General features: G+C 36.6%; 1 protein-coding gene across 1 annotated transcript; it reads left to right on the forward strand.

The window, feature by feature from the left end:
• The first annotated feature begins 1,901 nt into the window (after positions 1 to 1,901).
• LOC145034262 (protein NUCLEAR FUSION DEFECTIVE 4-like) lies at positions 1,902 to 4,033 on the forward strand. The gene has a single exon (XM_078982638.1). It carries the CDS (start codon positions 2,000 to 2,002, stop codon positions 3,767 to 3,769), a length of 1,770 nt encoding a protein of 589 aa, XP_078838764.1. The 5' UTR covers positions 1,902 to 1,999; the 3' UTR covers positions 3,770 to 4,033.
• Positions 4,034 to 14,443: the final 10,410 nt, after the last annotated feature.

A 14,443-nucleotide genomic window follows, 5' to 3' on the forward strand; every position in this document is an offset into this window, starting at 1 on the left:
TGCTTTATTCTTAAAGAATACTACCAAATTCTTAACGAATATTGCTACCTTTTTTTTAAAACAAATGATTTTATTGCTTCAATATATTGTCTTTTATATCTATCTCTTAATCAAACACAAACTTAACTGCTTTAGTGTATTATTTTTTAAAGTACACATGTAAATCAAACACATAAGAAGACAAGTTCCAACACTGTCACGAAGAAATATTATACTCTGGTTGTTTTACCAGTTGTAAACAAAAAATAAAGTCATGTTAGCACTAAAATATTAGTTCTCTAAGAATAAGGCTTTTAATTTACGATACTGGCATCTAATATTACACTATTCTTTAAATTTGTTCAAGAAAGTTAACATTCAATCACTAATAATAAAAGCCCTACTCATAACTTTTAGTGCGTCATTCTTAAAGAAGCATTGAACCTGGTTGTGAGCTTCGAAGTCGTCTTCATCTGGTGTTAACAACAAATTAGCAGTATTATTAACTTTGATATGAAATCCTCACATAACACAGAACTCGATCTCCAACCCTTCATTATTTTTTTCTACGCCTCTTATTTCCTGATTTGAGATGTGGAACTATGCTCTGACTTTTTAGTGTGAGCATTAATCTACAATTCCTCAACTTATAATGCTTGATGAATCTTTAGCAATGGTTGTAGATTGATCATGGATTACAAAATTTTGGTTGCGAGATTATGGATCGGTGAACGATCCACAAAAGATGAAAATTCATCAAATACTTATTTGGGTGAACCACCACTGATTGATCTTTCTTCTTATCTAAGCCTTAATCAACTAGATTTGACCTTGATTCCATCTCTCAAGATCGAGGACATGGTTGATTCTTTAGTAATACAATATATGTATGCTGATCATGTGATCGACTGAGTCTTGTTTTGATGGTTGCTTCTTCATTGATGAATCTGGTGATAGGGGTCAACGATGTTTTTTTAGGGATATTTATAAGAGCTTATGGTGGTTGGATGATGAAGATGATGGTGGTGGTTGTAGCGTGTTGTGGGTGGATATAAAGAGAAGACGGTAGGAGGATTTGAGCATGATTGTATTTTACATGTCATCAAATAAATCTTTAATAATATATAAGTGATATAAATTTATTTCCATAATTATAGTCTGATAATTTTAGGTATTTAATTAATCAATTAGTAAATTTACTATAATATCCTTGTCTATTGATTGGTCCAAAACTTGTCATACATTCACACAATAGATATGGGTTATATATGAACCTAACTATATATATATATATATATATATATATATATATATATATATATATATATATATATATATATATAAGAAAAGTGAATATACCCTTAAGGGTATATAAGCTTAAGTACTCAAAGTCATCATACTATATCGTTTTGTGTCATATATAAACATTGTAATTGTCCAATGTTCTTATAATTCAACTTCTAAATTGAATTACTTCAAAGATTTTTATAAATTTCATATTTATCTTCCTCTTACATAATTGTCATTTTCAACAATAATATATATAGTCTAGTAAGTGTTCGACAAAAAGATGTGATGTAAAAAGAAGATAATAGTGAAAATTTAAAAATATTGAATATAAATCAAGTTAATGATTGAAGTTTAACAATATTATAATGAATATATCAAACAAACCGATGTATTATTATGAGTTTGGTTACCTAAGCTTATATACCCTTAAGGGTATATTCACTTTTCCATATATATATATATATATATATATATATATATATATATATATATATATATATATATATATATATATATATATATATATATATATAGGAGAGAGAGAGAGAGAGAGAGAGAGAGAGAGAGAGAGAGAGAGAGAGAGAGAGAGAGAGAGAGAGAGAGAGAGAGAGAGAGAGAGAGAGAGAGAGAGAGAGAGAGAGAGAGAGAGAGAGAGAGAGAGAGAGAGAGAGAGAGAGGATCTCTTAATTAGACTCAAGAAGCTTTCTTGTCACCATAAATATACAGACACATGGTAAAGACTCAATTAATTAGTGGAGGTGATATGAAAGAAATTAGGAGCATAGGTCGCCAAGTCATCACCGGTCGGTGGTTCATGGTGTTCGCTTCTCTTCTCATCATGTCTGTCTCTGGAGCCACCTACATGTTCGGTTCATACTCCGGTGACGTAAAATCTTCCCTCGGATATGACCAAACCACCCTCAACCTGCTTAGCACCTTCAAGGACTTGGGTACCAACGTCGGGGTCATATCAGGTCTAATCAACGAAATCTCCCCTCCATGGGTGGTGCTCCTCATTGGCGCCACCATGAACTTCTCCGGCTACTTCATGATATGGCTCGCCGTCACCGGAAAAATAAAAAAACCGAGCCTCTGGCAAATGTGTTTGTACATTTGCATCGGTGCAAATTCGCAGACTTTTGCTAACACCGGAGCATTGGTTACTTGTGTCAAAAACTTTCCTGAAAGCAGAGGTGTTGTATTGGGGCTTTTGAAGGGTTATGTGGGTTTAAGTGGTGCGATTATCACACAGTTGTATCATGCGATTTATGGGCTTGATTCGAGGTCTTTAATCTTGTTCATCGGATGGCTTCCAGCCGCCGTTTCCATGGTGTTTCTTCGAACAGTTCGGATTATGAAGATTGTTCGTCAAACGAATGAACTCAGAATGTTTTACAAGTTTCTTTATATATCACTTGGGCTTGCAGGGTTTCTTATGGTTATTATAATAATCCAAAATAGTTTCAAGTTTTCTAAGCCTGAGTTTATCGGAAGTGCTTCTGTCGTTGTGATTCTGCTTTTTGCACCATTTATAATTGTGTTTAAAGAAGAGCTAAACCTATGGAAAGCTAACCAAGAAGTGGTTAACAACATCAAGATTTCTCCGGTCAAAATAGTCACGGAGGCTCCGAACACAAACCACCTTCCACCACCGTCGGAAAAGGAGATTTCTTGCTTTAGGACTGTGTTTACGCCGCCGAGGAGAGGTGATGATTTCACCATACTACAAGCACTTTTCAGCATTGACATGTTGATTCTCTTCACCACCACCACCTTTGGCATAGGCGGAACCCTAACCGCAATCGACAACCTTGGCCAAATCGGGAGGTCACTAGGCTACCCAACCACCAGCATCACCACCTTCGTTTCACTCGTGAGTATCTGGAACTATCTGGGTCGGGTCAGTTCGGGTTTTCTCTCAGAAATCTTGCTAACCAGATACAAATTCCCTCGTCCATTGATGCTCACTTTGGTGCTTTTTCTCTCATGCGTCGGCCATCTTTTAATCGCCTTCGGTGTACCCAATTCCCTCTACATTTCTTCAGTCATAATGGGTTTTTCCTTCGGAGCACAATGGCCGTTGATTTTTGCGATCATATCTGAACTATTCGGATTAAAATACTACTCCACTTTGTACAATCTAGGCGCCGGAGCAAGTCCGGTTGGATCATATATCCTCAACGTGGTGGTCGCCGGTCGTCTTTATGACAAAGAAGCTACACGTCAATTGAAAGCAAAAGGAATAGTCAGAAAACACGGGGAAGATCTGGTTTGTAATGGCATCGAATGTTATAAAATGTCTTTTCTGATTATCACTGCAACAACACTGTTTGGATGTTTGATTTCACTTGTTTTAGTGATTCGAACAAAAAAGTTCTACCGTAGTGATATCTACAAGAAGTTTCGTGAGGCCACAGAAGTGTCGGAGATGGTGGTGCAGCCTTCAACCACCACACCACCACCACCGGAAAGAAACATGATGGATGAAGATAATAAATGAGTTAGATGTCATCAATCATCATAGTTTAATTAGGTAACGTACTACAAAGCTCTTAAATCTTTTTGTCACGTTTTCGTTTGGTAGATAGTTAATATATGTAAATGGGCCATATGTTAAATTTGTTAAAGAGAAATTAAAGTTGTCACTTTACAAGATCATGTGAAGTTTCTAATGTTTCCAAAGTACATTCATTAGATTCGATTTGTGAATAGACAAATCAATTGTTGGTCAAATACTATGTAATATTAGTAAATTAAAAATACACGCAAGGATATAATATATATTCATAGAACGTGTAAATGAAGACTAGCTACGCTAGTAAAATAAAAATGATGGTTTGTTTAATATATTAAAGGAGAGATTGTTCTACATAGTACATAAATTATCAGAAAAATAGCATAAAAACATAAAGTATAAAGAAAGTAAACCATAATAACTTACTTGATCAGTTATTATTAAACATATAAATAGAAAAAAATGCACATGGGATGACATTGGATCTTACAATGCTATTTATTGTTTCCAATGACTCCCTTTCACCAATTAATCTTCACCCTCCCAAACCTCAAGAAATACGCCACCCACGGGACACAAGGCTCGTGGTACGAGCCTTATTATTTTTTTACATAACAAGAGATTGAAAAAAATGGTCCATTTGTTATATAATAATATATTATGTATATGTTAAAAGTAAGATTCAAACTGCTTTATAGACTATAGTAAGAAAAATGTGTAAGGAATTGATAAATATTAATGCTTTTTTTTTTGTTATATAAATAGTTGGACTAAAAAACACAAAAAGTCACCTAATTCCTCCTTACTTTATAACTAAAATTCTAATGTTTTCAACGTTTCTAGAACGATTTTTTTGTATGGTCTTGTGTGGTGTTGACATTTGTTCTGGTCATGTGTGGTGTCGGCTTCCTTTGGCGAAAAGTGTTTTTGTGGATTGATGTTTTTTTTTTTTTTTTTTTTTTTTTTTGCACGAGATAAGGTTATTGGCTAGAATGAGGTAAAACGTGGGTTCGCCTAAAATGTATGTTGTGGAAACTGTCTTATGTGTATTTATTTGTGAGATGGAAGTTAAGAAACGAGATGGTTTTTGGAGACATGTTTCATCGTCATAGCGTTTTGTTTGATAGTATAATAGTTTTTTTATTTTTATTTTTTATTTTTTTTATGGTATGTTAAAAGAAACAAGAAAGTAAAGGGGTTTCGAAGTAATTGGATTCATGACCTTTTATCTGCTATTTCTATGTAATGTTTTTTGGTTTCTAATTCCTTGCTAGTAGTTAATAAATTTCAGTTGTTCAAAAAATGTTTTTTTTATAAACATAAGCAATATGACGCTACATATGCAACGAATTTAACAATTTCAGCTTTATCACAATATGTCAATATCTTTGTCATTGGATAAACAATCATGATATTGTATAAATTATTATATTATATTTTTTAAGATTTTAAATCACCTTTTATGTATTTTTTTTACAAAAGCTGCTACCTGAAAGTTGAAACCGTATAAGGTATCCACAAAAAACATAGTTACTAATATGTGCCCTCTTACAAGCTATTCTCATTTGCCCAATCCATTTGGACCTTTTGTGCTTGACCATGTAGATGTAAGCTTACACTAGAGACGAAGCCAACATTTTATAGAGAGGGTTGAAAAATATAATGTAACCTTTGTCAGCATAGCCTTATTAGTTTGTATATGTATGGTCGGCCTATGTGTGTTGTAGCCCATTTTCTATACCGATGTACTCTTTGTTTGTTTGTTTGTTTGTTTGTGTGTGTCTATATATATATATATATATATATATATATATATATATATATATATATATATATATATATATATATATATATATATATATTTATATATATATTGAATGAGAGATCATTACGGGAAAATACTATCAATTACATGGTATCAGAGCATCATAACATGATTACCATTCAACCCTAAGTCGACATTGCCTTCCTTGTCGACTGTTCGATCTCTCATCACCATTCTTCTTCTATCTGATTTTTTATTTCTTCTACCCCTCGTCATGTCTCTTCCTATAAACGACAAGCCTTCATCTATAATCAATATCAAGCATGCAATTCCCTTTGTTCTGGACTTAGATCAAATGAATTATGATATCTGGACAGAGTTATTTGAAATTCACTGCATTGGGTATGGTGTTGGCGATCATCTCCGGCCTCCAGTTACTGCATCAGGCGACAAAAAAAAAACTACTAAATAATCTGCTGCTGCGAAGACCTCTTGTATAACACTCCAAAATTCAAAAAAAAAATTAAAATTTTTAAAAATCAACCAACAACCAATCATTGTCTACAAAAAGTGTCATTGTTTCAAAAGCATTATTCAGAGACAAAATTTTCCCAAGAACTAGTGACATAAAACAAGAAGATATGCACGATCACGCATTCGTTTTCCCACAATCCTCAAAAGTCGGGACCTTGACCGTGTGCGTGCGGCGTACCGCTTGGTATGCCCAACATACGTACTTGGTCAGCACTTCTTCTCGTTAAGAGCTTAATACATGAAGTCTTTACGTCCAAAGTCAGATCCAATCCCCAAATGACGTCCTTAACCATAAAGTTTCCAACTTTATGGTCTTGCGTGGCCACAAAGTACTTAACACTAAAATCCTTAACTATTTAACCCATTAGGACCTTGTAGCACATGCATGGAAAGGAAGAAATGATCAAGACCACATTTTTATGCTTTTAAGCACCTCAAAATGTCTAAAAGGACATCTTAAATGGGATGGAGTAGCTCATATTCAAAATACCAAACTAAAGGGACCAAAAGGACATAAACTTCATGGCTAACTTAGATCTATGCATAGTTTCATCAAGTTCAAAGCTTTTTACCTCTAAGTGAAGCCTAATGGTGATGAGATTCTGTATCCAAAGAGTCCTATTCCTCCAAGATGGTCTTTTCTTCTTCCTATCTCCTTCAAGGTGACCAAAACACACGTACATAAAGCTCAAAAGTGCAGCAAACGAGGATTAGGGTTTGTTTAGGGACGAAGGCATGTTGGAGGCTGGTGAAAGAAGGTAGGTTGTGGACTTAAGGATGTTTAAATAGGGTCCAAACCCTAAAAATTAGGGTTTGGGGATCATGCATGTACGCCCTACGCACCCGAACCTTGTTAGACATGATTCGTTCCATGATGAGTCGAGCTTCGTTACCTATCTCATTTTGAGGGTATGCCTTAGATACTGCCGCTCATATCCTTAATCTAGTCTCAACTAAGAAGGTTGCCAAAACACCTCACAAGATATGGACAGGGAAGGTTCCCTCGTTGACACATATCAAGGTTTGGGGTTGCTAGGCTTTCATAAGACGAGAGACTCATGACAAGCTTGGACCTTGCAGTGAGCGGTGTATTTTCATCGGCTACCCACAGAAATCTTTTGGATATCTTTTCTACAGACCGAGTGACAATGTGGTCGTTGTAGCAAGGAGAGGGGTTTTCTGCGAGAGAGAACTCATATGCCAAGAGGATAGTAGGAGGCAAGTTGATATTGAAGAGCTTCAAGAATCAAGCAATGAAGGAACCTCTAACACTAGCGCTCAACCTGAGGAAGAGATTCTTGTTGAACCAGTTGACGAGTCCTTACCTATAAGATGTTCCAGTAGAGTTAGTATTCCACCTATGTTGTATGGTTTCCATATAACAGCTGAAGGTGATATGTTTATCAATGATAGTACACTGATAAAATTAGATGAACCTAACAATTACAAGGAAAACACGGCGGACCCAGAGTCTGCAAAGTAGAAGAAGGCAATGGACAGCAAGATTCAGTTTATGTATGACAATCAAGTTTGGAACTTGGTTGACAATGTACCGGGTCATAATATGGTCAGGTGCAAGTGGATCTTTACGAAGAAGACCGACATGGATGGGAAAGTGCACATGTTCAAGGCACGACTGGTTGCGAAGGGCTTTACTCAAACCCCGAGGGTTGACTATGATGAGACCTTCTCACCAATGACCAAGATCAAGTCTATTAGGATCATGTTAGCCATCGTTGCATTTCATGATTATGAAATTTGGCAGATGGATGTCAAAACCACTTTCATCAATGGGAAGCTGGCTGAAGATGTTTACATGTATTAGCCAAAAGGTTTTGTGGATGCTAAATACCCCAATAGAATGTGCAAGCTTGAAAGTTCCATCTATGGATTAAAGCAAGCGTCTCGCAGATGGAATCTTTGTTTCGATGAGAAAGTCAAAGAGTTTGGATTTTCGAGAAGCAAGGATGAGTCCTGTGTGTATGTCAATGCTAGTGGGAGTGTAGTTAGCTTTCTAGTTTTGTATGTTGATGACATACTGCTCATAGGAAACGACATCCCGACCTTGCAGGAGGTTAAGTCTTGGCTTAGGAAGTGTTTCGCTATGAAGGATCTAGGTGAAGTTGCTAATATTCTGGGGATGAGGATTTTGAGAAATATGGGTAGAAGACTAAGAGGAATTAGTCAAAGTGATTACTTAGACAAGGTGCTCAAACGTTTTAGCATGGAGAATTCTAAGAAAGGGGAACTGTCAATCCAGAGTAATACCAAGCTGAGTAAGACTCATAGTCCGAGTACTGATGCCAAGATAGCGGAAATAAGTCGAGCGTCATATGCTTCCATCGTTGGCTCGATCATGTACGCTATGACATGTACTCACCCTAATGTGGCTTTTGCGTTGAGCATGGTTAGCCGTTATCAAGGGAATCCAGGTAGAGCTCACTGGATAACAGTGAAAAATATTCTTAAGTAGATGCGAAGGACTAAGGACTTGGTCCTTATACTAGGTGGGAGAGATGACTTGAGAGTGTTAGGGTATAGTGACACTAGTTTTCAAACTGACAGAGATAACTTCCACTTTCAGTTGGGCTGGGTGTTTACCCTAAATGGAAGAGCAGTTACTTGGAAAAGTTCCAAGCTGGTGACCGTGGCTGATTCAACGTGTGAATCAGAGTACATAGCAGCGAGCGAAGCGTCGAAGGAGGCGATATGGTTGAAGAACTTCATTGGAGACCTTGGAGTTGTACCAGACATAATGGAACCTATGGAAATTTTCTGTGATAACGAAGGAGCGGTATCTTTGACCAAGGAACCAAGGGATCATGGTAGATCCAGAAAATACCACTGCATCAGACATCGGGTAGAAGAAGGACTCCTTGTAGTCAAGACGGTATCGTCAGTGGAGAACCCAGTAGATCCCCTCACAAAGCATCTAGGCAGGGTTAAGCACTTACAACATGCAAGGAGCATTGGTTTAAAGGACGATATTACTTTTAGTGATTAGATAGATGTTTAGAAACTTGTAATAGATAAATGTAATTGGCATTTGATAATTAAGTAATGGAGATTTATTTATAAGTAAGGTTTACTATCTTGTGTCGATTTTTTACTATTGTTTCACTTTTGCATGTTTTACTTCCAGAATAATTAGATTGTTCAAATTATCCACAATCGATCATACTTTGCGAGTAAGTTATGAGGTTAGACTATCATGAATTGGTTTGTAGATTGTCTAAATGTTTAAACATAGTAAAGGTTTGCTGCAACGTTCATGAGTACTCTTGAAATAAGATTTGAGTATTGGATTAAACTCACGCTCATGTGAATCACTTCATGTAATTTATCACGAGTGATTGTGAGACGATAATACCGTATAATCTTTAAACCGAGATATGAGTTGTTTACAAGTTGGTTATACATTAATAATGTGTAAACGCATCAGTAACTTGATGTTATAAAACGTGTTGTTATGTATGATTTGATGAGTAAATAGTACAAACATATAAGTTAAAGTGTATATGTTCCTTTTATCCTAAGAGGGTTAAAGCGATATCTTGGGCCCCTCAATGATTTTGTGTTGACTTATGTGTCAGGCCCGGTCAAGACTGAATTAATGTGTTCAATTAAGTTCTATGTCAGACAAATCAGAAGCCGGGAAACAAATTGTTGGCCTTTGAGAATGATTATGTTCCATACCTTTGTCCACATGATATCTTGTAGAACGGAGGATTATATGATCCCTTATCTAAAGGACGTGTCATTGACTAGGTTAGAGTTCGACAACGGCTTTTGAGAGCTACGATTGCTAAGCGGATTTTGAAGTCATATTGGCAGTTATAGTTATTAGACTTATCCAAATGGGAGACTATTGGATTAGGTGTCTAAGCCCATAACCATAATTGGTATGTACTTGATATGATAGTAGAATGGTCCTTTTGGGTTGCCTTCAGCATAGCAATTTGACGGGATGAAATATGAGAAAGAGGTTGATAAATGATTTATTAATATATTATAAGAATAATATATTAATTGAGAAATCATATTATTTAATTAGTATTGATCATATATTAATTTGGAATTAATTTAGTGATCAAAAGAGACTGATGAAAAGAACGGGGACTGGTTGTGTAAATCAGTGATAGTTATAGTTTGGGCTAATGGACCCTATTAATAAGGGTTGGACAAAAATTCTATGGGAGTCCACAGAGATTTCGTCCAAGGCTTATCATATGGGGGTATGTGGATTGCTTAGAGCCTAAGAAAGGGAATTAGGGTTTCCAGTTGAAAATCCTAAATCCTAGTAGCAGCTCAACTATAAAAGGACCCCTTGGCTATAGTTTTCGGTCCCTATGCTTCATAAGAGAACCCTAGCCGAAATTGATAGCCTCTATCCTCTCTCTATTATTCATCTTTTGCTAAGTGGTGTTTGTGACTCCATTAGAGGTGCAAAAATTGAGGCACTAAGCTCTTGAAGGTCAAGATCAAGCTATCAACAACAAAGGTATTCTTCTAACCCTAGTTTAATTGTTAAATCCGAAAATTGTATGCTAGATTAGGGTTCTTAATTTGGAAAATTAATTTGCATGTATAACTTAAGAAAAAAACTAGATCCAAAGAAAATAGGGTTGCATGTGCACCATAGGAATGGTGTAATGCTCAAAACCCATCAACTTCCACCAACCCTGTAGCACTCATGTATGATAGTCATACATAACATTGGATCTTCTAAACAGTCGAATACTGATTCTACCCCAAGCCCACAACCAGACAAGGAACATGAAATAAGGCCAAACCAAACATTCTCAAGCTATAAAATCTTAGTCAAGGTTCTAAATGGCGTGAGGCATGGCATGGCGGCAAGGCCAAGCCTCAAGCTTAACGAGCCATGGCGTTTTTCAAGGCGTGATGTAAGATGGCGATTTTTTATTAATTTAAAATTATATTACCACATAAATATAAATTTATATTAAATATAACTACTTTTTAGAAGTGTTAGATCAATAACTAATAACAAAAAGTTAACAAAAACCACAATACTTGTATCTCCGATTTAAAAAGACATAACAAAGAGCAAAAAAATGTGTCTCAAACGAAAAAACACGCGCCATAACACGCCATAACGTGCCATGGCGCGCCATATCACGCCTTGCCACGCGCCACGCCTAACAACAATGTTATGAAGCTTTTCGTAACGGCGAAGCCACGCCTCACGCCAAGGCGCGCCTTGGCGCGCCTTTTAGAACACTGATCTTAGTTATGTACAACTATGATCCATACACTAAGAAACTGCAGTAATGATGTCAATTCCATATAGGTAATAGCCCTAGGCTATCAGGCATCATATATCAGACAATTCTATCATGCAATTCCTGAAGATACCTGGCCTACTACTAGCATGTTGTTCAACCATAAACATAATATCAAATAACAATGTGTGTAACTTGGGGTATACTTGTTGGATTAGCTATCTAAGACCATAACTATTTTGGTTGTGGGCTTGGGGTCCTTTGGGTTGCCTTCACCATAGCAACTGATAGGATAAAGTAAGGAGAAGAGGATTAATTATGATTTATTAATATATTATAAGAATAATATATTAAAAGAGAAACCATATTGTTTAATTAATATTAGTCAAGAATCAATTAAGAATTAGTTTTGTGACTAAAAGAGATTAATTAAATAAAGGGTACTGATATTATAATTATAAGATAGTTGCATAAGTGGGCTAATGAACTCCATAGAAGTTGGAGTGGACGAAATCTATGGGGAAACCCATAAGAATTCGTCCAAGGCCTCTAAAGAGGGAGTCTATAGGCTACTTAGAGCTTAAGCAGTAAAATTAGGGTTTCCTTGTTTGATAACCCTAATAGCCTCACTATATAAGAAAACCTTAAGGCCCTAAAAACGTGGTTAAGTGATCCTTAAGGGTTTTTGGACGTTTTTGTGCCTTTTCCTACTTCTCTTTGTTCATCTTGTTGCTTATGGTGTTTGTGACTCCATTAGAGGTGCAACATTTGAGGCACTAAGCTTTCAAGCGTCAAGATCAAGAGGAATTGTGATTGTTATCGCTACATAACAATCAAGGTAAGATCTAAAACCTAATTCACATGTTAGTTTGATTATTATATGCTAGATCTAAGGTTTATGAGCTTTGGATGAGTATTGCATGTTCATTAGACAAACTAGATCCAAAGCTTTAGGGTTTGCATGTACACCATTGGATTGATGTTTTGTTTAAAACCCATCAATAATTTCCTGCTCCGGCTGATCGTACGCATCCCATCCTTCATGGTTACTTTTGAAAGTAATCTTGAAAACCATCTTAAAAACTTTTGACATTCCCTAGTTTAAGTCTAGATGCACACAGATGTTCATCCAATTCTCTCAAACCAAGGCTCTAATACCAACTTGTAACACTCCAAAATTCATAAAAAAAATTAAAATTTTAAAATCAACCATCAACCAATCATTGTTTACAAAAAGTGTCATTATTTCAAAAGCATTATTCAAAATCAAAGTTTTCCCAAGACTTAGTGAGATAAAACAAGAAGATGTGCATGATTACGCCTTCTTTTTCCCAAGATCCTCAGAAGTCGGGACATTGACCGCATACGAACGGCGTACCGCTTGGTACGCCCAACGTACGCACCTGGTCATCCCTTCTTCTCATTAAGAGCTTAATACAAGAAGTCTTTACGTCCAAAGTCAGATCCAAGCCCCAAATGACGTTCTTGACCATAAAGTTTCCAACTATATAGTCTTGCATGGCCACAAAGTGCTTAACACTAAAATCCTTAACTACATAGCCCATTAGGACCTTATAGCAGATACATGGAAAGGAAGAAATAATCAAAACCACATTTTTATGCTTCTAAGCGCCTTAAAATGTCCAAAAGGACAACTTAAATGGGTTAGAGTAGCTTAAATTCAAAATATCAAACTAATGGAACCAAAAGGACACAAACTTCGTGGCTAACTTAGATCTATGCATAGCTTCATCAAGTTCAAAGTTTTGTACCTCTAAGTGAAGCCAAATGGTGATGAGATTTTGGATCCAAAGATTCCTACTCCTCCACGATGATCTTCTCTTCTTCCTCTCTCCTTCAATGACCAAAACACACACACAAAGCTCAAAAGTGCACTAAAAGTGGATTAGGGTTTGTTTGGAGATGAAGGGAAGTTGAAGACTGATGAAAGAAGGTAGGCTGGGGACTTAAATTAGGGTTTAGGAATCATGCATGCATGCCATTTGTACACTAGGTACGCCCGACGTACGTGACCTAGAGCTAATAATTATGAAAATGCCACTATGGGCCATTTTGCAACATTTTTCATACACAAAGGCAAAATACAATAAATCTTCATAATTAGGGTTTAATTTGGAAATACCTCATCAACGGGATGTTACATCATGGCTTCGTGTGGACTACATCAGGAGATCATTTTTATACGACACTCTCTCCATACCTTTTCTCAAACATGATTTTAAGAAATAGGAAATAGCTTGTGAAGTATGGGAAAACCTTGAAAGGGTTTTTCGTGATAACAAAGCATTCAAGATCATCCAGCTAGATCGAGAACTCAGAAACTTCTCGCTTTGTAACCCTTCCATCACAGACTATTGTAACAAAATCAAATCTATTGTTGATCGATTAGAACACATGGATGCCAAAGTTTCTGAAACCAACCTTGTCGTATACATGATTCATGGCTTATCTACAAAGTTCTAGTATATTGCAATTAACATTCAACATTGTGACCCACCTCCATCTTTCTAGGATGCTAGATCCATTCTATTATGTAAAGGACAACAGATGGTGCAAGACAAAAAACGTGACTCCCTCATCACTCATGCCGACAGTTCGTCGTCTCCCCATGCCCTAATTGTACAGAATCCCACAAAAAACTCACCTTCATGGCAACAGAACAACACCGGTGGCAGAGGTGGCTACCGTGGGGGTCGTAATGGTCGACGTGGTGGATGGGAGGAGGACGCTACGACAGGAGAAGCAGCGGTGATGGTATCTCAATGGCGGTGGTCCGAATCAAGCTTCTGGCAACAGTAATGTGACCTTCGATAATTAGCGTGTGCGTCAAGGCACTTGGGTCTGGGCCTACACTCCTCAACTTACCATCGAACCCAACTCCCATGGAATATTGCCAAGCCCAAATGACCATCAGTTTCACACAAGTAGGCCAAGATCACAACCAACCCATTAGAATATAAATCAGCAGCAACATCAATTTTTCTCGCTGGCCAAACACTCATTTTCTTAACTGCAGGCCTATTCAGCTCAAAATCAAAGTACAGAGCTCACTACTCATCCGTAAATGTTTAATACCATGACGTTTAATGACCC

Source organism: Lactuca saligna, chromosome 1 (assembly GCF_052625555.1).
Source record: "Lactuca saligna cultivar CGN05327 chromosome 1, ASM5262555v1, whole genome shotgun sequence".
Classification (NCBI taxonomy): domain Eukaryota; kingdom Viridiplantae; phylum Streptophyta; class Magnoliopsida; order Asterales; family Asteraceae; genus Lactuca; species Lactuca saligna.